At 42.5% G+C, this 22,109-nt stretch overlaps 1 protein-coding gene across 3 annotated transcripts in view; it reads right to left on the reverse strand.

Moving 5' to 3' along the window:
- Positions 1 to 907: 907 nt before the first annotated feature.
- The window catches only part of XXYLT1 (xyloside xylosyltransferase 1), a 241,780-nt gene continuing 220,578 nt past the window's right edge, over positions 908 to 22,109 (reverse strand). For all 3 annotated transcript variants that reach the window (XM_077290362.1, XM_077290363.1, XM_077290365.1), the window contains exon 4: positions 908 to 1,501. In XM_077290362.1, coding sequence (XP_077146477.1) covers positions 1,105 to 1,501 — 397 coding nt within the window. In that variant the 3' untranslated portion in view covers positions 908 to 1,104. The remainder of the gene's footprint in view (positions 1,502 to 22,109) is intronic.

Below are 22,109 nucleotides of genomic sequence, written 5' to 3' on the forward strand. Positions count from 1 at the left end.
GCATGACTCCTCATCCCTATGCAGGTACGCATGGCCTCCTCATATCCCTATCCTGGTATGCATGGCTCCTCATATCCCTATCCTGGTACGCATGGCCTCCTCATCCCTATCCTGGTATGCATGGCTCCTCATATTCCTATCCTGGTATGCATGGCTCCTCATATTCCTATCCTGGTATGCATGGCTCCTCATATTCCTATCCTGGTATGCATGACTCCTCATCCCTATGCAGGTACGCATGGCCTCCTCATCCCTATCCTGGTATGCATGGCTCCTCATATCCCTATCCTGGTATGCATGACTCCTCATCCCTATGCAGGTACGCATGGCCTCCTCATCCCTATCCTGGAATGCATGGATCCTCAACCCTATCCTGGTATACATGGATTCCTCAACCCTATCCTGGTATACATGGATTCCTCAACCCTATCCTGGTATACATAGATTCCTCATCGCTATCCTAGTATACATGGCCCCCATCAGAAAAACAAAACAAATAAACCATCCTACTTACCGTCCCTGCACTCCCTCGCAGCATCTTCTTCCAGTGCCAGCAGCTGCTGGGCGATCACGTGTGTCCGCTACTTAAGGAAAATCAAGATTTTCACTGCCCTCCACACCCATGGCAGTGGAGAGAAGCGAATATTCATTATTCTTAAGTAGTGGGCACACGTGATTGCCCGGCCGCTCCTGGAAGTTGGTGGCTCCAGCTGACACTGTGCGCACTATTACAGAAAAATGAATATTCACGGCCAGTGCAGTGAATATTCATTTCTCTTCAGCAGCAGCATGCTCCTGCCTCTGTGACCCGCTGCCGCTCCCCCTCAGCCTTCTGGGACCCTCACTTGAGTATAAGCAGAGGGGCTTTCTCAGCAAAAAATAATGTGCTGAAAAACTTGGCTTATACTCGAGTATATACGGTATTTATTCAGTGACACGCAAGATATGAAATACAATGCCACGACTACTTAGATTTGTTTTCTTAATGATAATCACTGGGTATTACTTTAAAAGATGAAAAATAAATCAGTCCCATTTTTATAAAATTATAGTAAACTTTTTCATTGATTTTTCCATTCATTCTAATCTTTTAACAACTAAGACTTATTCTTCTGGAATCGGGGTATTGCAGTTGCCATGGATGATTTTAATGTGGCTTTCACATTTATAGTACAAGTCGAAGATATCAGCATAGCCGTGATCCTTCCACCAAGTGCACAGCTGTCTATTCCAACCACAGTCTAAAACATAAAACAGTTCTGGATGCTCCATCCCAATCATGGAGAAGAAATCCTGATCTCCCAAGTGGCCTTTGAAATGGTATTTTTCTGCAAGTAGACGCACGGCATTGGGTTCCAACAGCTGATTGTAAAGTTTAGACTGTCGCATGGCTTCTAGGTTCAGCAGCATCACTCCACTATTAAATCCAGGCATCCCGTCAGGTGGAGGGCTGCCAACTTTGGTGTTTGGGTTCTCACGACGGTATTGCCAAAAGGTATGTCTGTTGGAGACAAAAAAAGAAAAGAAAACATCTTGTTAAGGTGTTCAACAGGTATGACCTTTAGCTCCATAATATATGTTAAAATATTCCTTTAAAACAAAAAAAAGGTACCAAAATCAATTCACCAAGAATAATTTATGCCAGTTTATCGTAGATTTAAGATTACAACAAATTAATAAAATTAACTAAAGTCTACTCCTAAAATGATACCTCATAGAGGATATTCAGCAACATAGGAGACACACACAGAAGACGTTAGTAAGTGAGTAGGCTCTGAGTTCTACCCACTAAAGCGTTATTTCCATCCTCTGAAGTGGGACTGGACAATTTAGCATTGTAAAAACATAACTTTTTTTGGCGTAAAAGAATTTATTATTTTCAGTTTCTCCTGTTCCAGTGATATTTCCTACTTGTTGCCAGAAGGACTGTCCACCGCTGCAGTCTAGGTGCGGTGGCTGAGCATTAAGTGTTCCTTTAAGCAATGTATTATTGAGGCTAGTTGGGACCTCAGACGCAGGTCACTACTCACAGTCTCCAGCATTCAATGGTGTCATAGCTATTCTCGCGCCAGCCCCATTGACATTTCCAGAACAGCTGCTACTAGTACTAGACAATACTTTACAGAAGACTCAGCAGGAGACATGCTTGCTTCATGCATTAGTATCTGGAAAAATGTATCGGCAAAATGCATCGTCAATATACATTACCTATTAGGTTTTTGTTTTTTTCACATGCGGTTTTTAGTCTGCGAACAATAAAGTGTAAATGCGCTAGATTTGTATATTCACAGAGAATGTATCTGTAACACATAGATGCTGCTGACATAAAAGTCACAAAAGCACAGCAGTACCCATCACTACAAGACATGATCATTAATCCCCTTCAAGAAGTTTCATATTGCATTCTAGAGACAATACTTTTAAAATGAGAAAGAAAAGTATATCCGCTAGAGGAAAGCGCTTGATCGGGATGTCACACTGTGAAGCTGAAGGATGGAGACTTTTCCAAAAAGGAAATGGTTTCTTTACTCAAACTGAATAAATGATAAATAATACCAAAGCGAAAAACTAAAAGCAAACAGGAAAGACAAATCAAATAGGAACCAAGAGATTAAAAAGACAGGACATTAAAATGGATCTTATATTCCTGGAAATGAAATACATAAAACTTATCACTTCTCATAAAAATGAAGGCACACTCTCAGGATATTCAATTAAAGAGTTGTGACCTATAACTTACTTATTAATATAGACGAGCACAACAAGATCTGACCAAATCTTAGTTTTCTATTGGATAACAATGTCACAAATCCAAAGAGATGTTTTTCTACATCACATGAGCAGACAATTATTAAGCTGAAGCCTACCTTCCCTAACCAAATTGCAGTGGTATCAAGAGCTCAGTTATTTCCTGCAGCTATAACTGGTATAAAAGCGTAATTTATCTCCACAGAGCTGCTACAGGCAGGGCCGTGGAGTCGGAATAAAAAGGACCGACTCTTAGGGTATGTGCACACGTTCAGGAACCTTCAGGTTTTTTCGCGATAAAAACGCATAAAAAACGCATACATATGCATCCTATCATTTAGAATGCATTCTGCAATTTTTGTGCACATGATGCATTTTTTTTTTCAGCGAAAAAAACGCATCGCGGTAAAAAAAAAACAGCATGTTCATTAATTCTGCGGATTTCTGGCAGAAATGTCCGGTTTTTGTCAGGAAATTTATGCAAGAAACCCTGAACGTGTGCACATAGCCTTAAAATATATAATAAATTGGGTACAGTAGTGCAATGCAGGTTGTGCTGTAAATGTTTTCTTAATAATTTGGGAAAGTTATGAAATGTCTTAGGCTACGTTCACATTTGCGTTGTGCGCCGCAGCGTCGGCGCCGCAGCGCACAACGCAAACAAAAACGCGGCAAAACGCATGCTAAAACGCTGCGTTTTGCGCCGCATGCGTCCTTTTTGGCCGAAAGTTGGACGCAAAAAAAATGCAACTTGATGCGTTTCTTGCGTCCAACGCTTGCGGCCATGCGGCGCAAAACGCAGCACAACGCATGTCCATGCGCCCCCATGTTAAATATAGGGGCGCCCGACGCTGCGGCGCTGACCGCAAATGTGAACGTAGCCTTATAAATGTCTGTTCTGTTCCTGATCCAAGGATCTCAGCTTTAGTCGAGATGAATCTGTGCTGCACTTTATGTACATGATCAGTAGTGGTTTGTGTTGTGGGGTCAGAAGTCAGGGAAATTGGAGTCAGAGTCAGTGGTTTTGCTGACCGACTCCACAGCCCTGGCTACAAGTAAAATAATGGATGAGTTAATAAAAAAAATACTTCGTTAATAAGGTTAGGTACTGCAGATCCAATGCCCTTCATTTGAAATGCCCTAAATTTTCTATGACTTGGATTATCTGACAAAATAAATCCAACTTAGACTCTGATACTTACGGAATATCTGCTGGATATACCATAAAAAGCACCTACCGTATTTTCCGGCGTATAAGACGACTGGGCGTATAAGACGACCCCCCAACTTTACCAGTTAAAATATAAAATCTTCTTAAAAGTCGGGGGTCTTCTTATACACCCTATGTCGTCTTATAGGGCCGGTGAATATGTGCCTTTTGGGGGGGGGGGGGGGGGAGTGATCCTGATGACGAGGGGGCGTCTCACAGGAAAGTGAGTATCCCCCATTACCTTATCGTAGCGGTGCAGCGTGGGGGTCTCAGTGCTGGGAGTGGCGGCGGCGGCTGCTGTGCTCTGGTGCGGCGGCTGCTGTGCTCTGGTGCGGCGGCTCCTCTTCTGTGCGGGGCCTCTGTGCTGTGCGGTGGCGGTGGCGGTGGCGGCGGCATATCTTTATCCAGTTGGGGCTCCTCCGGCATCTCCTTAGCCCTGGAGGCCCCGCCGCAACTCCACGAGTGCAATGCAGCGGCCATTTTCCCGGAGGCAGCTCAATAGGTGCGATGCGGTGGCCTCCGGGAAAATGGCCGCTGCTCAGATTCAGATCTCGTCCCGAAATCTCGGGACACGAGATCTGAATCTGAGCAGCGGCCATTTTCCCGGAGGCCACCACATTGCACCGATGGAGTTGCGGCGGGGCCTCCAGGGCTAAGGAGATGCCGGAGGAGCCCCAACTGGATAAAGATACGCCGCTGCCGCCGCCACCTCACAGCACAGAGGCCCCACACAGAAGAGGAGCCGCCGCACCAGAACACAGCAGCTGCCGCCGCTCCCAGCACTGACACCCCCACGCTGCACCGCTAGGATAAGGTAATGGGGATTACTCACTTTCCTGTGAGACGCCCCCTCGTCATCAGGATCACTCCCCCTCCCCACCCACCATATACACCGGCGTACAAGTCGATTCCCGGCGTATAAGACGACCCCCGACTTTTAAGAAGATTTTCGGGGGTTAAAAAGTCGTCTTATACGCCGGAAAATACGGTAATTCTAGAACACAGCACCATAGCGTGCGGCTTTCAATACATACGCAGCCTTAAGGGCGTCTGTACTTAGTTCTCTCCATTCAATTAAATGGAGGTTCTGAAAATTACGAAGCAGTAAACTTGTCAATTTTCATAGCTCCCATACAAAGGAATGGAAAGAAGCCCACATGAGCAGATACACCGCAACTGATCGTGGTGGTCATTCCTCAGTCAGCTGATATTACCAGGTGGAGAGCTGGCTTCCTGTACTTTCTCCAGCAGTTGGAGATGCAGAGGAACTGTAGAATAACAAAGTGGCCTTTTATCTTCGGTATAATAACAATGCTAAAGTGATCGTATTCTGCTAAATGTATCAACTTCTATATCTATAACTGAATCGTTTTAATTTTTTTTATGTATTAGATCTCAGGAGAAAAAAATGCTTATAGCGGTTTTCTTTTATCTTTATATATTTTAATTTTGTTACAGGAACACAATGTTTAAGAAGGACGCAGTGATTGGAATCATTGATATACAATGTACCGTACATTATTTTTCCTTCAGCATATTGACTTACATTACACGGTCATATAAGGAAAATGTTAAGTGAATGTTTAGAAGAAATCTCACATTCTGAATTTCAATGTAACCATTATTAAACATTTTTCAAAGTTTTGTTAGACTTAATGAAAAGTGGAGAAAAAAAAAAAGTTGTACAATGCAATACCGTCTACTGATGTACTAAACATAATCTGAGTCACTGGTTGATGGCTGAGCAACCGTGAGCAATTGATCACACAACATACATATTTTGGTCTATATAGGATTATACAGTAAAGCCATATGTGTACAATGTCTTTCTTGGGAAAGTGCTGGGATATTTATGTGAATGTTCACTCACAGAAAGGTCTTTTCTGGGCTCTCGAATATTGGATGAAAATTTTAAACATGACCAATCTCCTACGAGGCGATGATTGTCACCAGTCGGCATCACACCACACTCCTGAAGCAGTAATGCACAAAAAATAAATATTGAAAAATGACGAACGTGGCACTCCGATATATTGTAAAATGTCTTATTTATTTTCACACAATCCAAATAATGTGTTACTTTTTGGTCATGAAATGTAATCTTTTTCAGACCTAAGGATTGTGAAGGAGTGTTGTAAATAATATAAAGAGTACAATGATGATGCAAGTAAGGCAGTCATATTGCGTTTCTTAAAGTGCCTGCCTTACGTCCAGCACTGTTTCATTCTATTCATTGCGCCATTCCTTCACAATCCATCTGTCTGAAGGTCAGAGTTCACAACCGAAGCATAACATTTAGATTGCATGAAAATAAATAAAAGACAACTCACACATATTTCAGTGCCAAGATCTTCATTTTTGAATAGTGTGTCATCAGTTAACTAAAACAATAATATTTTTCTTAAATTTGCCCATACAGACAATGATTTTGTTAAACCTTTCATCAAGCTTTGACTAATCTGTATGGCCATCTCAAAGGCTCTGGATATCTTTGACATGGAAAAAAATATTATTACATATGTTAGAGGTTTCCGTTAGTTAATTATTCATTCATTTCAGACTCTCTGAAGACCAATTTGCAGCCTGATCGAAGTTTCAAATGTTTCTTTTGTGGGAGTGTCTCTCACAGTAATATAGGCTGGGTGTGAAGTCTGTTTGTGCGAGGGGTGATTATTATGAAAAAGTTTATTAACGTTTCACATTGTGATTTCCCACTGATGGTTCTTCACAGCTATAAGTGATTACCAAGCAACTAACTATTGCCCTGAGGACTGAAAGATTGAGATATCAAGAGTAAACTATGCAGATCTATTTATGATCCAAGGTCTCCAGGAATTAACTGTTGAATTATATATTTTTTTTAAATTCACCATATTGTGAGGTTATGCAAGAAAATATTCACCATGAAAAGCAATGAGTAGAGCAGGGGTGGGGAATCTTTTTTCTGCCAAGGGTCATTTGGATATTTATACCATCCTTCGGGGGCCGTACAAACTCCGCACTGGCACTGGGGTCAGGACGGAATCTTCATTGCATGCCCTTCAGTGTGGAGTAGTGAACACTAACACTGTATGTGTGTGTGTGCTAACAGAGCAAGAAGAAATGAATGAGCTGGTGGCAATCAAAATACACCTCCCTGCCCTGAGAATCTGCTCGGGGGCCTGATAAAAGGTCATCGAGGGCCTGGATTAGGGAATTGGAAGCTGTAGTACGAGAATTAGTGTAGGTACCTACAAGACGTCACTGACCTTTAAAATGATACCTTGGTTGATGAAATCCATCTTGTGGTTGCTGTTTAATCTTTATTTTCAGTTTTGAGTTAATGATATGCTTGTGCTGCGGGTTGTGGAGGTAGGGATGATCTTCGTGTGGTGCTCTGAATAGATATTCATCTGTATGGGTTCTGACAGGTCATTGATCCCTCAGTGACCTGTCCCCTATTTTACATAATGATTATTAGATCTATTTTTAAATCCCCTTCTGTGCTGCTATGATCACATCCATAATGTGCAGTTAATTATTCTTTTTGATGGTATTCATAAATTCCAAAAAGTTTTTTAAAAAAGTTTGAAAATGGCAACGGCGGTGCCTGCACAGTAGCATCTATAGGCTATTCGATAGCCGCTACTGCGCAGGCAGCGCCATCTTGTTAGAGGAAAAAAATTGCTTCTTCCAAGATGGCGACACCTGCACAGTAGCATCTATCAGGTCACCGATAGCTGCTACTGCGCAGGCACGGTCGGGCCATTTTCAAACTTTTTTTTTTCTTATTTATGGAATTTATGGATACCATCAAAAAGAATAATTAACTGCATATTATGGATGCGATCACGGTGCCGCACAGGCGCCTGCCTGCAGAAGGGAATTTTTTTTTACATATATATCTCTCTCTTATATATATATATATATATATATATATATATAATTACCCGATGCGTTAGAATCGGGCCACCATCTAGTGTATGTATGTATGTATGTATGTATGTATGTATGTATGTATGTATGTATGTATGTATGTATGTATATATATATATATATATATATATATATATATATATATATATATATATATATATAGCGAGAGAGAGATAGATAGTATAATATTCATTATGTAAACTAGGGGGCAGGTCAGTGAGGGATCAGTGACCTGTCAGGAGCCATACTGGTGAATACATAAGAGCACCACATGAAGACCCCCCCTATCTCAACAGCGCTGGAGCATGGGCATATCATTAACTCAAAACTGAAAATAAAGATTGAACAACAACCACAAGACGGATTTCAAAAAGGTATAATTTTAATCAGTTTAATGGCACCGACCTGACACGGTCTGTAGGTTACTGTGCACAATCCTGCTGACAGGTTTCCTTTAACCTAACAACTACAATATAATGCTTACTTACCAAATGATAATAGATCATACGAAAAACAAAACTAGCCCGCTCCCTAAAATTCACTGAAACCATTGTGATGGACATGGTGGTCTCCCTGGGACATCCTGCAACCAGTATCCTAACCGACCCAAAAAAGGTCAACACCACTCCAAATACGAATACATAGAAACCTAAGAGCAATGCTTCTGGTCTCTAAAGTGGTACATGCAAGACCAACAGAAACAAAGCCTTTGTTCCTCCCTTCGAGTAAGAAAAAAAAATAAAATCTTGTAAATAAAGGATCTGCTGAGAGACTTTTTGGCTTAGATGTTTCTTTTAATTCTAATCCATAAAGTTAGAAGGACAAATATAATTGAGGTAGCATTTTTGCAGAGGCAAAGTACAGATACAAGCCATGTCTAGGTCAGCCTGAGTGAAATCAGGTCATCCAGCTTCTAATAACCTCAGGGCGACACTGTCTCACAAGCAGGAAATGCCAGCATGTTTCCCTCTAAGACGAAAAATAAACATAAAGACTGCGCAACGGTTATAACCTTCACTGCATCAAAAGCGACTACTTGTTCTAGGTTTTCTCCACGGCTCATGTAAGTAAAATAGAAAGGACTCGGACATGTATAATTTTACACAACAGTGGATGAGCAGGTACTGTATATACAATTACACACATCAAGAATATCCGCTACCTAATTCTAACACATTGTATAGATTTTGTTATTTCCTTTTACAACATGATCAGCTTTACTAAGCAATTGTTATACCCATAGCACATGCCTAAACAGAATTTGCTAGATGTAACTTATTGTAAAGAGATTCCTTACAAATTGGGGGGGATTACATTTAGGTTTAGTCACCAACTGTTGAAGCAGATCTCTCATCCAATGTCACAATAAAATAGATCTCTTAGACCTGATGAGGTTGATGTACTTACTATGAAAATGGATTATACAGTCCATCCCTCTGACATTTTCAGTCTGTATCTTCCATTTCTGATATTTAACGCTCATTTAAAATATCAGTCAGGAAACTCCACTCAAAACAAGAGTTTTACATGTTTTCCAATAAATTTGTTGACCAACTAATTAACAAAATGAGGATTTATTTTTCACAATCAGCAGCTGTCCATGGGTTGTATCTAATACCGTATATCTGCTTTATTGAATTCAATAGGGATTAGTTGCAATGCCACACACAGACTTCAGTGACACTTTCTGCATAATCGAACATGTATACACAGCATACGTGTCACACAGGAGCCAGAAAATCCTATATGATGTATTTAAATGGAGTGTTCCGCATAGGTTCTCTGCACAATCACAGTTACTGATGATAGACAACCCCTATCATGCAGAAGATAATAATTCAGACTCCCTGGATCTTTGCTTATTATCTCTCGGTATATATAGTAAAACTAGCTGTACTACCCGGCTTCGCCCGGGTTAATGACTGCTGTTAGCAAAATAGAATGTGTTAACAAAAATTTATTCTGCACACAAAAACCACAAAACAAATAGATAGAAATGTAATTATTAAAAGGCAAAAACTAAGCTAATAGAAGAATTTCACAACATATATTAGCTTTGTTATACTGAGAATGTCTTTGTTGCCTATATTAACCAATCAGAGCTCAGGTTAATTAACTGTAGCAAAATAGAAGCTGAGCTGTGATTGGTTGCTATTGGCAGCCTGATAAATCCCCAGCCAACAGGAAGCCCTCCCCCCTGGCAGTATATATTAGCTCACACATACACATAATAGACAGGTCATGTGACTGACAGCTGCCGTATTTCCTATATGGTACATTTTTTGCTCTTGTAGTTTGTCTGCTTATTAATCAGATTTTTATTTTTGAAGGACAATACCAGACTTGTGTGTGTTTCAGGGCGAGTTTCATGTATCAAGTTGTGTGTGTTGAGTTGCGTGTGGCGACATGCATGTAGTGACTTTTGTGAGATGAGTTGTGTGGCGACATGCGTGTAGCAACTTTTTGTGTGTCGAGTTGCATGTGACAGGTTAGTATAGTAAGTTGTGTGCAGCAAGTTTTGAGCATGGCGAGTTTTGCGCGTGGCGAGTTTTATGTGTGGTGCGTTTTGAGTATGTGCAAGTTTTGTGTGAGGCAACTTTTGCATGTGGTGCAACTTTTGTACATGTGGCAATTTTTCTGTGTGTGCAAGTTTTGTGTTTCGACTTTTATGTGGCGAGGTTGGTGTATGTGTGGTGAAATGTGCGCTGACGGTCGTATATGTGTTCAAGCACGTGGTAGTGTGTGGCGCATTTTGTGTTTGTGTTCATATCCCCGTGTGTGGTGAGTATCCCATGTCGGGGCCCCACTTTAGCAACTGTACGGTATATACTCTTTGGCGCCATCGCTCTCATTCTTTAAGTCCCCATTGTTCACATCTGGCAGCTGTCAATTTTTCTCCAACACTTTTCCCTTCACTTTTTCCCCATTATGTAGATAGGGGCAAAATTGTTTGGTGAATTGGAACGCGCGGGGTTAAAATTTCACCTCACAACATAGCCTATGACGCTCTCGGGGTCCAGACGTGTGACTGTGCAAAACTTTGTGGCTGTAGCTGTGACGGTGCAGATGCCAATCCCGGACATACACACATATATACATACATACACACATTCAGCTTTATATATTAGATATACCTGTATGTAATCTCCTGTATATAGTATATACCTGTGTGTCATCTCACCTATATATAGTATATATCTGTGTGTCATCTCCTCCTGTATATAGTATATACATGTATGTCATCTCCTCCTATACATAGCATATACCTGTATGTCATCTCCTCCTGTATATACTATATACCTGTAGGTAATCTGCTCCTGTATATAGTATATACCTGTGTGTCATCTCCTCCTGTATATAGTATATACCTGTATGTCATCTCCTCCTCTATATAGTATATACCTGTGTGTCATCTCTCCTGTATATAGTATATATCTGTGTCATCTCCTCCTGTATATAGTATATACCTGTGTGTCATCTCCCCTGTAAATAGTATATACCTGTGTGTCATCTCCTCCTGTATATAGTATATATCTGTATGTCATCTCCTCCTGTATTAGCCCTCGTTCACACGTTATTTGGTCAGTATTTTTACCTCAGTATTTGTAAGCTAAATTGGCAGCCTGATAAATCCCCAGCCAACAGTAAGCCCACCCCCTGGCAGTATATATTAGCTCACACATACACATAATAGACTGGTCATGTGACTGACAGCTGCCGGATTCCTATATGGTACATTTGTTGCTCTTGTAGTTTTTCAGCTTATTAATCAGATTTTTATTTTTGAAGGATAATACCAGACTTGTGTGTGTTTTAGGGCGAGTTTCGTGTGTCAAGTTGTGTGTGTTGAGTTGCGTGCGGCGACATGCATGTAGCGACTTTTGTGAGATGAGTTTTGTGTGGCGACATGCGTGTAGCAACTTTTTGTGTGTCGAGTTGCATGTGACAGGTTAGTGTAGCAAGTTGTGTGCAGCAAGTTTTGCGCATGGCGAGTTTTGCGCGTGGCGAGTTTTATGTGTGGTGCCTTTTGCGTATGTGCAAGTTTTGTGTGAGGCAACTTTTGCATGTGTTGCAACTTTTGTGCATGTGGCAATTTTTCCATGAGGTGAGTTTTGCACATGTGGCGAGTTTTGCATGTGGAGAGTTTTGCGCGTGGCAAGTTTTCCATGAGGTGAGTTTTGCACGTGTGGCGAGTTTTGCATGTGGAGAGTTTTGAGCGGCGACTTTTGTGTTTCGACTTGTATGTGGCGAGGTTGGTGTATGTGTGGTGAAATGTGCGCTGAGGGTCGTATATGTGTTCGAGCGTGTGGTAGAGTCTGGCGCATTTTGTGTGTGTGTTCATATCCCCGTGGTGGTGTGGTGATTATCCCATGTTGGGGCCCCACCTTAGCAACTGTACAGTATATACTCTTTGGCGCCATCGCTCTCATTCTTTAAGTCCCCCTTGTTCACATCTGGCAGCTGTTAATTTGCCTCCAACACTTTTCCTTTCACTTTTTCCCCATTATGTAGATAGGGGCAAAATTGTTTGGTGAATTGGAAAGCGCGGGGTTAAAATTTCACCTCACAACATAGCCTATGACGCTCTCGGAGTCCAGACGTGTGACTATGCAAAATTTTGTGGCTGTAGCTGCGACGGTTCAGATGCCAATCCCGGACATACATACATACATACACACATTCAGCTTTATACATTAGATTGAGAGTTTCTCCTTAAGAGCCAGCAGTCAGAAAAGATACTTGATGCAAAACCTTACGTGCAGAGGAGCCAAAGGATTACTAGACAAGAAGAAACTATGAAAAAAAACAAACAAATTCAAGATGCATCTGATCAAGAGGATGTTAAATTACAAGTAGGTAAGGGACAGTAGATTAGCAGAGTTCAAGGCTTCAAATCCAACCATGAGCATTATCTGCATGGAGTCTGTATTTTCTCACTGTGTTTGAGCGGATTTTCCATGGAAAGTCAGATTTCATTTTACACTACATGAACAACTAAGTAGTTTCCTAATGTCACACAAGTGGATCATAGACCAACTGTGCCACAAACTGGGCTTACCCAGGAGAGGCATGGCTAAGCAACTACCTGGTCTTTGCTAGAGCTCCTGATAGTGGGGTTAAGCTTGCGTACCACTACTGGGCAGTCCACAATACTGCAGCAGCTGACCTCAAAGGTCAAAATCACTAGCAGGACAGGATTTGGATACTCGGTCTGGTTCAGGGAGTGTGGATTCTCAAACACAAGAGAGGATGACATTACTGGTTCAGGTGCCGCCTAAGTGGTTTCAAGGTCAGGTACTGCTGAAGCCGCTTCAGGCTCAAGTAATACGGGTAACAGGATAAGGTTCTACTACAAACAATATGGGTTTCATGGACAGGTTCAGACAACATGGGACTCAAGAACAGGGACCTAGCAACATACTAGTTGCACACAATCTAAGGAGTGAAACTACAAGGGTTGCTCAGGCACCTCCCTATTGGGTAGGGTGCCTTATATAACTGATGCCTCCCAGTTATTGGCTGAGGGCATTTCCAAAGTGCGAGCCCTTTGAAGAACCGGAAAACACGTGCGTAACAGGTGCGCCGCCATAAGTTTGCATGTGAAGACTCAGAGCAGCCACAGAAACGGGGACACCACCAATCAGCCTGGAAAAGTAATATGTCGGCATCCCTACAAGGAGGACATGCAGGAACACTAGCATTGTCGTTACAGAACAACTCCCTTAAGCCTACAAGGAATCTCTGCAGAATAAGTGGGGCATGAGTGTTTACCTTGGACTCCCACGATTTCTCTTCATGGCTATCATCTCTCCAGTCCACCAGAAAATTTTTTTATCTCTCACCTTCTTCATGGTCAGGATGCTTTTCACCACCAAGACATCCTCAGAGCAGACAAAAGCGGGTATAATACCAGGATCCTTGAATTGCAAAGTCTCTTTCTGCCTGGCAAGACCAGCCACCATCTTGGAAGAATCGAAGACAAATTGAGGTTTTTCCTCCTGGTCGATGAATAGGAAAGACCTGGAAAGCGATCCCACCTTAACAACCTCGTCAGCCGGCCACTTCATAATTGAAGATACTCTCTCTGGGTCCATCTTCAAACCTATGTTCTTGAACATATGTCACCGAGGCGGTGAGTATCCCGTGAGGTAGGTCTATGGAACAATTGTCCAATCAGTGTTAAGATAGTCTCTGCCTCTTTGCTATTGAAAATGTCAGCATTTGACCAGGCGGCGGACAGCAGACCTGGCGGAGAGGATGATGTCACCGACAGCCAAACTGGACGTGCAGGAACCAGGCGCCTCTTGTGACGCGACAGTCTCAAGGAAGCACCTCACCGGACCTCAAGTCAAGTCCAGAATGGGCTCATGAGTTTGCAACCACAGAAGGACCAGAAGTGGATGCAATAGACCTGACAACACAAAGAAGGCAATCTTCTCCATACACAGCATTGCTTTCTAGAGTTATACTTGCTTTGTAACCACTTGAATGACTTTGGAAAGGGCCTTTCCCTCAAAGGAGGACACCAAAGAACTCAGGAGGCGTTGGATGGGAAATTGACACCGATCAACCACGGCTTGCTGCAAGAAATTTCCTGTTGAACCGGAGTCTAGGTAGGCAATCTCAATGAACCAGGTGCCTACACATGATTCATATACATTCAGAGTCAATGGTGGAGAGGAATTACTCTCGCCCAGGGTAGCTTTTCCTACAGATACTAAGCTTCGGGAGTTTCACGGACATTCAGGACAAAAACAAATTAAATGTTCTGCAATACCGCAGCAGTAGCGCAATCCACTGGCACGATGGTGTTCCGGCTGCTGCTCAGCTAGTCAACCACAATCGACCTGCATGGGATCAAAGAAGACGGCTGTCTCAGAAGGCTGGGGAATGAGGTCTCCTAAGGACGCAGCCAGACGAGACTGTCTTCTCACGCATCACCTCTCTGGCCCATTTCTGGAACCTGAGGTTAATCCTGATTGCCAGGGAAATCAGATAGTCAAGAGCAGGAGGGATGTCTCGAACAGCTTATTAGTCCTTAATCCTTCCAGGCAGGAGGCCACCAAAGCTTCATCGTTCCCACCAAGTCCGGTAGATAGGGTGCAGAACCGAACAGCATACTGGGTAACAGATACACCTCCCTGACGCAGTCTGAGAATATAAGATGCAGCAGAAGAAACACGACCCAGCTCATTGAAGAGCTTACAGAAGGTCACTAGGAAGGCCTGCAGATCCAAGGACACAGGGTCCCTTCTCCCCCACAAGGGGTTGAGCCACGCTATGGTCTCTCCTGCTAGGTGGGACATTGGAATCACACTTTAGCCAGATCAGAGGGGAACTGATGGGCCAACATTTGATAGTGCAGCATGCACTGGTTTTGAAAGCCACGGCACTGGCTCAGGTACCGCCAGAGCTGATTCAGGCTCAGGAACCACCAGAGCGGTTTCAGGCTAAAGTAATAAGAATTACAGGTACAGGTTCTAGTACAGACAACATGGGTTTCAGGGACAGGTTCAGATAATACGGGACTCAAGGACAGGGACCTGGCAACATATTAGTTGCACATGAACTAAGTAGTGAAAGTACAGTGGCCGCTCAGTCACCTCCCTACTGGGGAGGGTGGCTTATATAGCTGATGCCTGCCAGCTATTGGCTGGGGACATTTGCAAAGTGCACAAGCTGCCCCTTTAAGAATCAGTGGGTGCATGCAAACAAGGCGCACTGCTGGGAGACTGAGCAGCATTGCATAGGCCCAGAAAAGCCGCAGCAGAAAACAGGGACACTGCCGTGATGGAGAAGGACAAGTAGGGACGTCGGCACTAGCGTTACACCTATTATGTTATCCCTAAGTGTGTGTATATGTTTGAGGTAAGGAATATTTTGGGGCTTGCTTTAAGTGACTGTCATGCCCTCAGCCGCAGGTCCGGTTTCCACTGCGCAGGGAGACCGGCGACTATCACACAGTCTTACCCTGTCTGTGGCTCCAGACGATCAGCAGCTCCTTTCTCTGCTAAGAACCTGCATCCTCTTGGTAGGTCTCCTGGAAGTGCTTTTAGGAGCCGTGCCCCGCTTCCTGCACATACTTGAAACAGTAGGGCACCTGTTTCCCATTAGGGCTGTTTGTGCTATGATGCTCTGTGCATAAAAAGCATCCTCCCCTTAAGGGAGGTGCCTGGGCAACATGTTCATTCTCTGGGATTGTTGACTCAGCTTCAGGCCAAGCTCTGCACTATACTTACATTTCTATTTTCACAGAGTCCTCTTCTGGCGACTCCTATCATGGATCCCTCTGGTCTCTCAGGTTCCCACTCCAAGTTGACTTGCCTCTCCTCACGGAACTCTGCAGGTCTTGCTACCGGCGGGATCAACCTTTCTGGATTTCATGGAGCTTCCGGGATTCTCTCAACAAGCAGAGCCAAGTATTCCACAGTGTTTCTAATCTGTCAATACGGGTCGTCCTCTGGTCCTGGATTTGCAGCATTCAGGCCACCTGGTGTTGTGACGGGGGAATCCCTGTATAGGGGTACACCTTGCCCGGTGCTCCACTACATGGTACAGTGTCGTGATCCAGAGGTTCTTTCCCTCTAACACCTTTTCCCTTTTTGTTTAACCTTGTTAATAAATATCTTTTGGTTTTTGAGAACCACTCTCCTGTCTTTTGAGTATCAGGTATACAGCTGCCACTGCATCATCAGTGGTCTAGTGAGTCCACTCTACTTTGTCTCGGCCTGTGGGCGTAAGAGTGACTGGATTTTTTGGCATTTTATACAACCTTTTTGTAACTTGGCTAACAAAAAAATATATATTACATTTTCCTACCCATTAGACTAATGTGAGCCGAACCAGCCAACCATCTAATGAGAATTGACCCCGGACAAATGATTGTCGGGGTAGACTTCAACTTAGGAATTTTTTGTCTATGAAGCCTCACCATACTTTACAATAGAGGTCAGTATTTTCGAGTTGTTTTCACCTCAAAAGCATTTTATTTGTTCTTTAATGTATTTAAAAATAGTGAGAAAAATCTCAAAAAATATTTACAAAATATTTACAAAAGTCTCATGCAAGAAGCATTTCTGAAGCTGGTTCTACATGATAAACGTGTCATTTTTGACAAACTCAGATGTGCAAATGGAGCATTTCTGAGGCAAAATCTGGTTCACTGAATAACCTTGACACAGTTATGAATATGACATTACCATATTATTACAATATAATGTTTACACAATCAAACGGATAGACAATGCTCAAAACAAATAAGGGAACACTTGAGTATCACCGCAAGTAAACTAAACTTCAGGGATATATCTGACCATTCAGTGTGAGACCACATGGAGCGGCTGGCCATGTGTACGAAACACTATGCAGTCACATTGACCAAGGGCTGCACGACTATGTCCCAAAATCGTGTAACCATTGGTCACAGCAGTCGGAGGAGTGTCGTCCATGTTCAGCAAGTCACAGTCTGGGGTCCTTGTCAGAACAAAAACAGACCACATGACGGTGGTTTCCTACAGTGGGAACAGTGCCCAGCATTGCTCAACTCCACTGGCATTCACTAGGGAACACCTGAGTTAGCAGGTCCATCACTGACGCCTTGTTATCTTCACAGATGACCGCAGATTCACACTAAGCACATGTAACGTATGTGAAAGTCTGGAGATGCTGTTGTGAACATTATCTTTTCTGCAACATAATGCTGTCTGACCAGTTTGGTGGTGGGTCAGTGATAGTTTGGGCAGTCATGTCCTTTGAGAGTTGCATGAATCCAGTTGAGAACATCTGGAACATTATGTATCAGTGTATCCAACTTTCAGGTTTGGATTGGTTGATTATTTTTGGTTTACATTGAATACTGGTAAATCACGTTTTCTCATATTACCGTACATAAATTAAAGCAGTAAATATTATCAACTTAAATCCTATGGTCATAGACATCTAATGTATGATTTAAAGTGGTTGTGCTATAAGGATATCCATCTTTAAGCCCTAACCACTATTGTAATTTGTTTTACTTTAAAATTCGACCATTCTCCCTATCTTATGTAGGAAATCAGGATGAAAGGTCCTGCATGGTAGATATGTGTCGGTAATGTAAGCTCTACCAGTAACACTAGGCTATTGAAACGGTTTAATGTGACTGGATTTTGGGTCCGGATTTTTGGAGTTACCAGAAGAACGTGGCTGGGAAAAGCTGATCCCATGGCCCAATCCGGGGTTTACAGGTTTATTAAGAGCAGCTGTGGAGTATTGAAAATAGAGAAAGGAAAAGCTGCTGGTTAATCTGCTCTGTAAGGATACCGTCTCACAAAACGATTTACCAACGATCACGACCAGCGATACGACCTGGCCGTGATCGTTGGTAAGTCGTTGTGTGATCGCTGGGGAGCTGTCACACAGACAGCTCTCCAGCGACCAACGATGCCGAGGTCCCCGGGTAACCATCGGGTTACTAAGCGCAGGGCCGCGCTTAGTAACCCGATGTTTACCCTGGTTACCGTCGTAAATGTAAAAAAACAAAAACAAACAGTACATACTCACATTCCGGTGTCCGTCAGGTCCCTTGCCGTCTGCTTCCCGCACTGACTGACTCCCGGCCGTAAAGTGAAAGCAGATCACAGCGGTGACGTCACCGCTCTGCTGTTAGGGCTGGCACTCACAGTCAGTGCAGGAAGTGGACGCCGGGGGCCGCGAAGGTGAGTATGTACTGTTTGTTTTTTTACAATTTACACTGGTAACCAGGGTAAACATCGGGTTACTAAGCGCGGCCCTGCGCTTAGTAACCCGATGTTTACCCTGGTTACCCAGGGACCTCGGCATCGTTGGTCGCTGGAGAGCGGTCTGTGTGACAGCTCTCCAGCAACGCTGCAGCGATCGGCATCGTTGTCTGTATCGCTGCAGCGTCGCTTAGTGTGAAGGTACCTTAAAGAAAGGGACTGTTTCATTATGTCCTCAGATACTGAAGGAAAGCAGTTTTCTTTTTGGAGCTGTAAAGTTTATGATGGAAAATAAACTGCATGCTGTTTTGCTATAAAACCCTGTGCCACGTGTATCCAAGTGGCTACCTGAGAGCATTAACCCCCTACAATAAAAAAAAGGTCTAAAAAAATATCAGTGAACAGAAAATACTATGTTTGTAATATAAGGAAAGTTTGGCAGTGCCGGGCTGAACAAAACCAAAGCTGTAAGGTTGCAATTCTATCATATGAAACATAGTGAAGCGATATGTTGGGACGTATAACACTGGTATACAGTTATTTTGGTCCCAACGATGTCTGAACGGTTTTCTATTACTTTATGGTGTTAAGAGTATGACTTCGGTTTTGCCAGATTGGCCCTAGTTTCTGAGATATTTAATAGTTAAAGGGAATCGGTCACCTATTTTTCCTATATGAGCCATTAGGGGCTTATCTACTGCATTCTGTAATGATGTAGATTAGCCCCCGATGTAACCGGAAAGATGAAAAAAAGTTAGATTATACTCACCTAGGGGTGCGGTCCGGTCGGCGTCGTGGTCCGACACAGAAGAGCAGATCTGAATGTGCATAAGAGCAGTAAGATGGAGATAGGATTATACTGCCAGTCAGAGAGATGTTTGAAGCTGGGAATAATAGTGTTGTGAATGTGCTGGATGTGAAAATACTGAAAGGGACTAATGAAAGAACTCCTGGATGTGAGTCTACTTCTTATAAAGGGAGGGCACAAGGTCTCGGTGTGCTTTCTACGGGGAAGCTTTGACCGTCATTATACCGGTAATTGGGCGCTCTGGGTGTCACTACAGTATGTGATTGAGTATAGGGGGGTTGGATGTGGTTTGCTACAATCTCTCACATCTGAATGTGGCTGTCAAGGTATGAAAGGTTGGGGACCACTGATGCAAGGGATAAATACATTGTTACAATTACACTCTTCTCTCTGTAATCGGGGCTTAGGCTGAATTGCAGTTCAGCAGTGTGTTCCCAGATGATCCATCTCCGATTTGACATCAACAATAAAATAACAAATATATTGCAGATATTAGCAGGAAAAGAAAATGACTCACAATGAAGTAATATTAAAGAAAGACATATATCACAATGTCATAATCTGAATTCTCTGATCCTTTTTCAGTGATTACAAGGGTCATTGATTTCAGTAAAGGAGAAAGATGAGCTCATTCATTGCCAGTGCATACACTGCATATGCTGTGCTTTATGTTTGCTGATTTCATTACACGTCTGCTTCCTATTGGTGTATGGAATAAAATTCTGCAATGCAGATATCATAAGAACCCTGCACTCTGTTCAGTTATTTTACGCTTATAGGTTGTTATATACAAGTTTCCACAGGGAGATGTTAATGGATTTAGTGCTTACCTAATCACAAACTCCTTTAAAGACATTATGTTTATAAAAAAATGTTACTGCATTTAGATTATCGGAAGATTTTAGTGAAACTTCCGACTACTAAATGTATACCTTTATACTAGAGATGAGAGAATTGATTCAGTGCAAATCTGGAGCTGGTGAATTGGAACAATTTGTGATTCATCTAATAAACGTTTCACCATCATCTTACACAAAGGAAAATATTACATGAGCCAGAAAAGGCTCGTATAACCTCAGGTGTGACTATGATCTTCTCCATAATGCCTTGCAGCTATTATATCAGTTTGCACAGCACTGCCAATTTGTAGGGTCCCTCAGAACCTGTATAAAAGCAGAGGCAAGGAATGCAGCAACCATTTTGTAATGAATCTAGATAGTGAGAGGACGACACAGCTTAGCCATACATAAAAGAAAGCTATATAACACTGAATAAACATTACCGATAGTGTGCGACAGGACAGTAGTGACAAACAGATACCATGCTTTTACCTATAGCTATATATATATTTTGGTCAGTTGAATACTACTAAGTCTGTGCTTGCAGTGAAGAGCTTGAATGGGGTTCATTTCAATCCTGGAAGGCCTCAATGTTACACTCTCTTCCTGGCATTTGCCGTACTTGAAATTTGTGAATAGAATTTTGGGGAAAAATCTGATGAACCTGGATACTTAATTTCAAAAGATTCACCTCTACTATATGCCTGTCTTTCTCAATGAATATATTGTTTATTTTGATCTAATACTAGCAGATTTAAATGATGTAACATTTGGTCATAAAAACGACCAACATTACTTGAAGGGTTATTCCAATATGATGAAATGGAATAGCATATTGCTAGAATATGCCATCACTGTATGATCGTTGGTGGCTCAACCTATGGGACTCCCTAACCAATCCTGAGACTAAAGGGCTTGCAGCACAGTTTTCTCTGAGCACTGGCTGCACAGGTAGCTACATCATTGTCTCATTAACTTAACTGGGACCTTGCAGCAGTTCCCTGCATAGTAGTGGAACTGTAGGGCATGTAGTACAACACTCTGTGGCCCCTCATTATCAGTATTTGTTGGGAGCCCAGTGGTTGGAGCTCAACTAATTAAAAAGCGATGGCACATTCTCACTATATTCCATCATTTTATCATATGGGAATAGCTCTTTAAACATACTGAATTTCTTCTTCGTTTTCATCCTAATGCAACCACTCCGTTCAAATGACATGAAAGTAGTTACAGACCATATTCTGAAGGAAATACGGAACCTGTGCATAGTATGCTTGGATGAATAAATAAGAAGGTGGTGTATCTATTAGTAAAATGTGTCACTTTTTTCCACAACAAAATTATGCTTAAAAAACAATCCGGCAAAAGTGGAGCATGCGAACAAACCCTGAGTCCTTATTCCAAGGAAAGTCAACCTGTCAAAAAATACATTATAAAAATGACAACTTGTACATGCACTACAGTTGGAAAATTAAGAAAGTGAGGACGAATTCACATGGTCTTATTTTAAGTTCCATTTACAGACTGCAAATCATATATTAGGCTGTTCAGATCAGGGAACCCTGCGCTGGTCTAGGCATTGTGGTCCATAAAAGGACTATGCAGTATGGACGGGACATGTGGATTCAGCCATAGAAAGTTTAGTTTATTCCACCATAAAATAACACGATATGTGTAGGGGCTTACCTGGAATAAATCAGAATAAATAAATAAAAAGGTTGTGCTAACCAGATGGAGTTGTGATCACACAACAATGTATAGGTACAGAAACTCCAGCTGCTGCCAGATCCACAGGCCATCCGACTGACACAATGGCCTTGGGAGAGGAAACGTGGATGATTCCTCGCTGCTGATGAGTAGATTAAAGATCC

This window comes from Ranitomeya variabilis, chromosome 2 (genome assembly GCF_051348905.1).
Source record: "Ranitomeya variabilis isolate aRanVar5 chromosome 2, aRanVar5.hap1, whole genome shotgun sequence".
NCBI lineage: Eukaryota > Metazoa > Chordata > Amphibia > Anura > Dendrobatidae > Ranitomeya > Ranitomeya variabilis.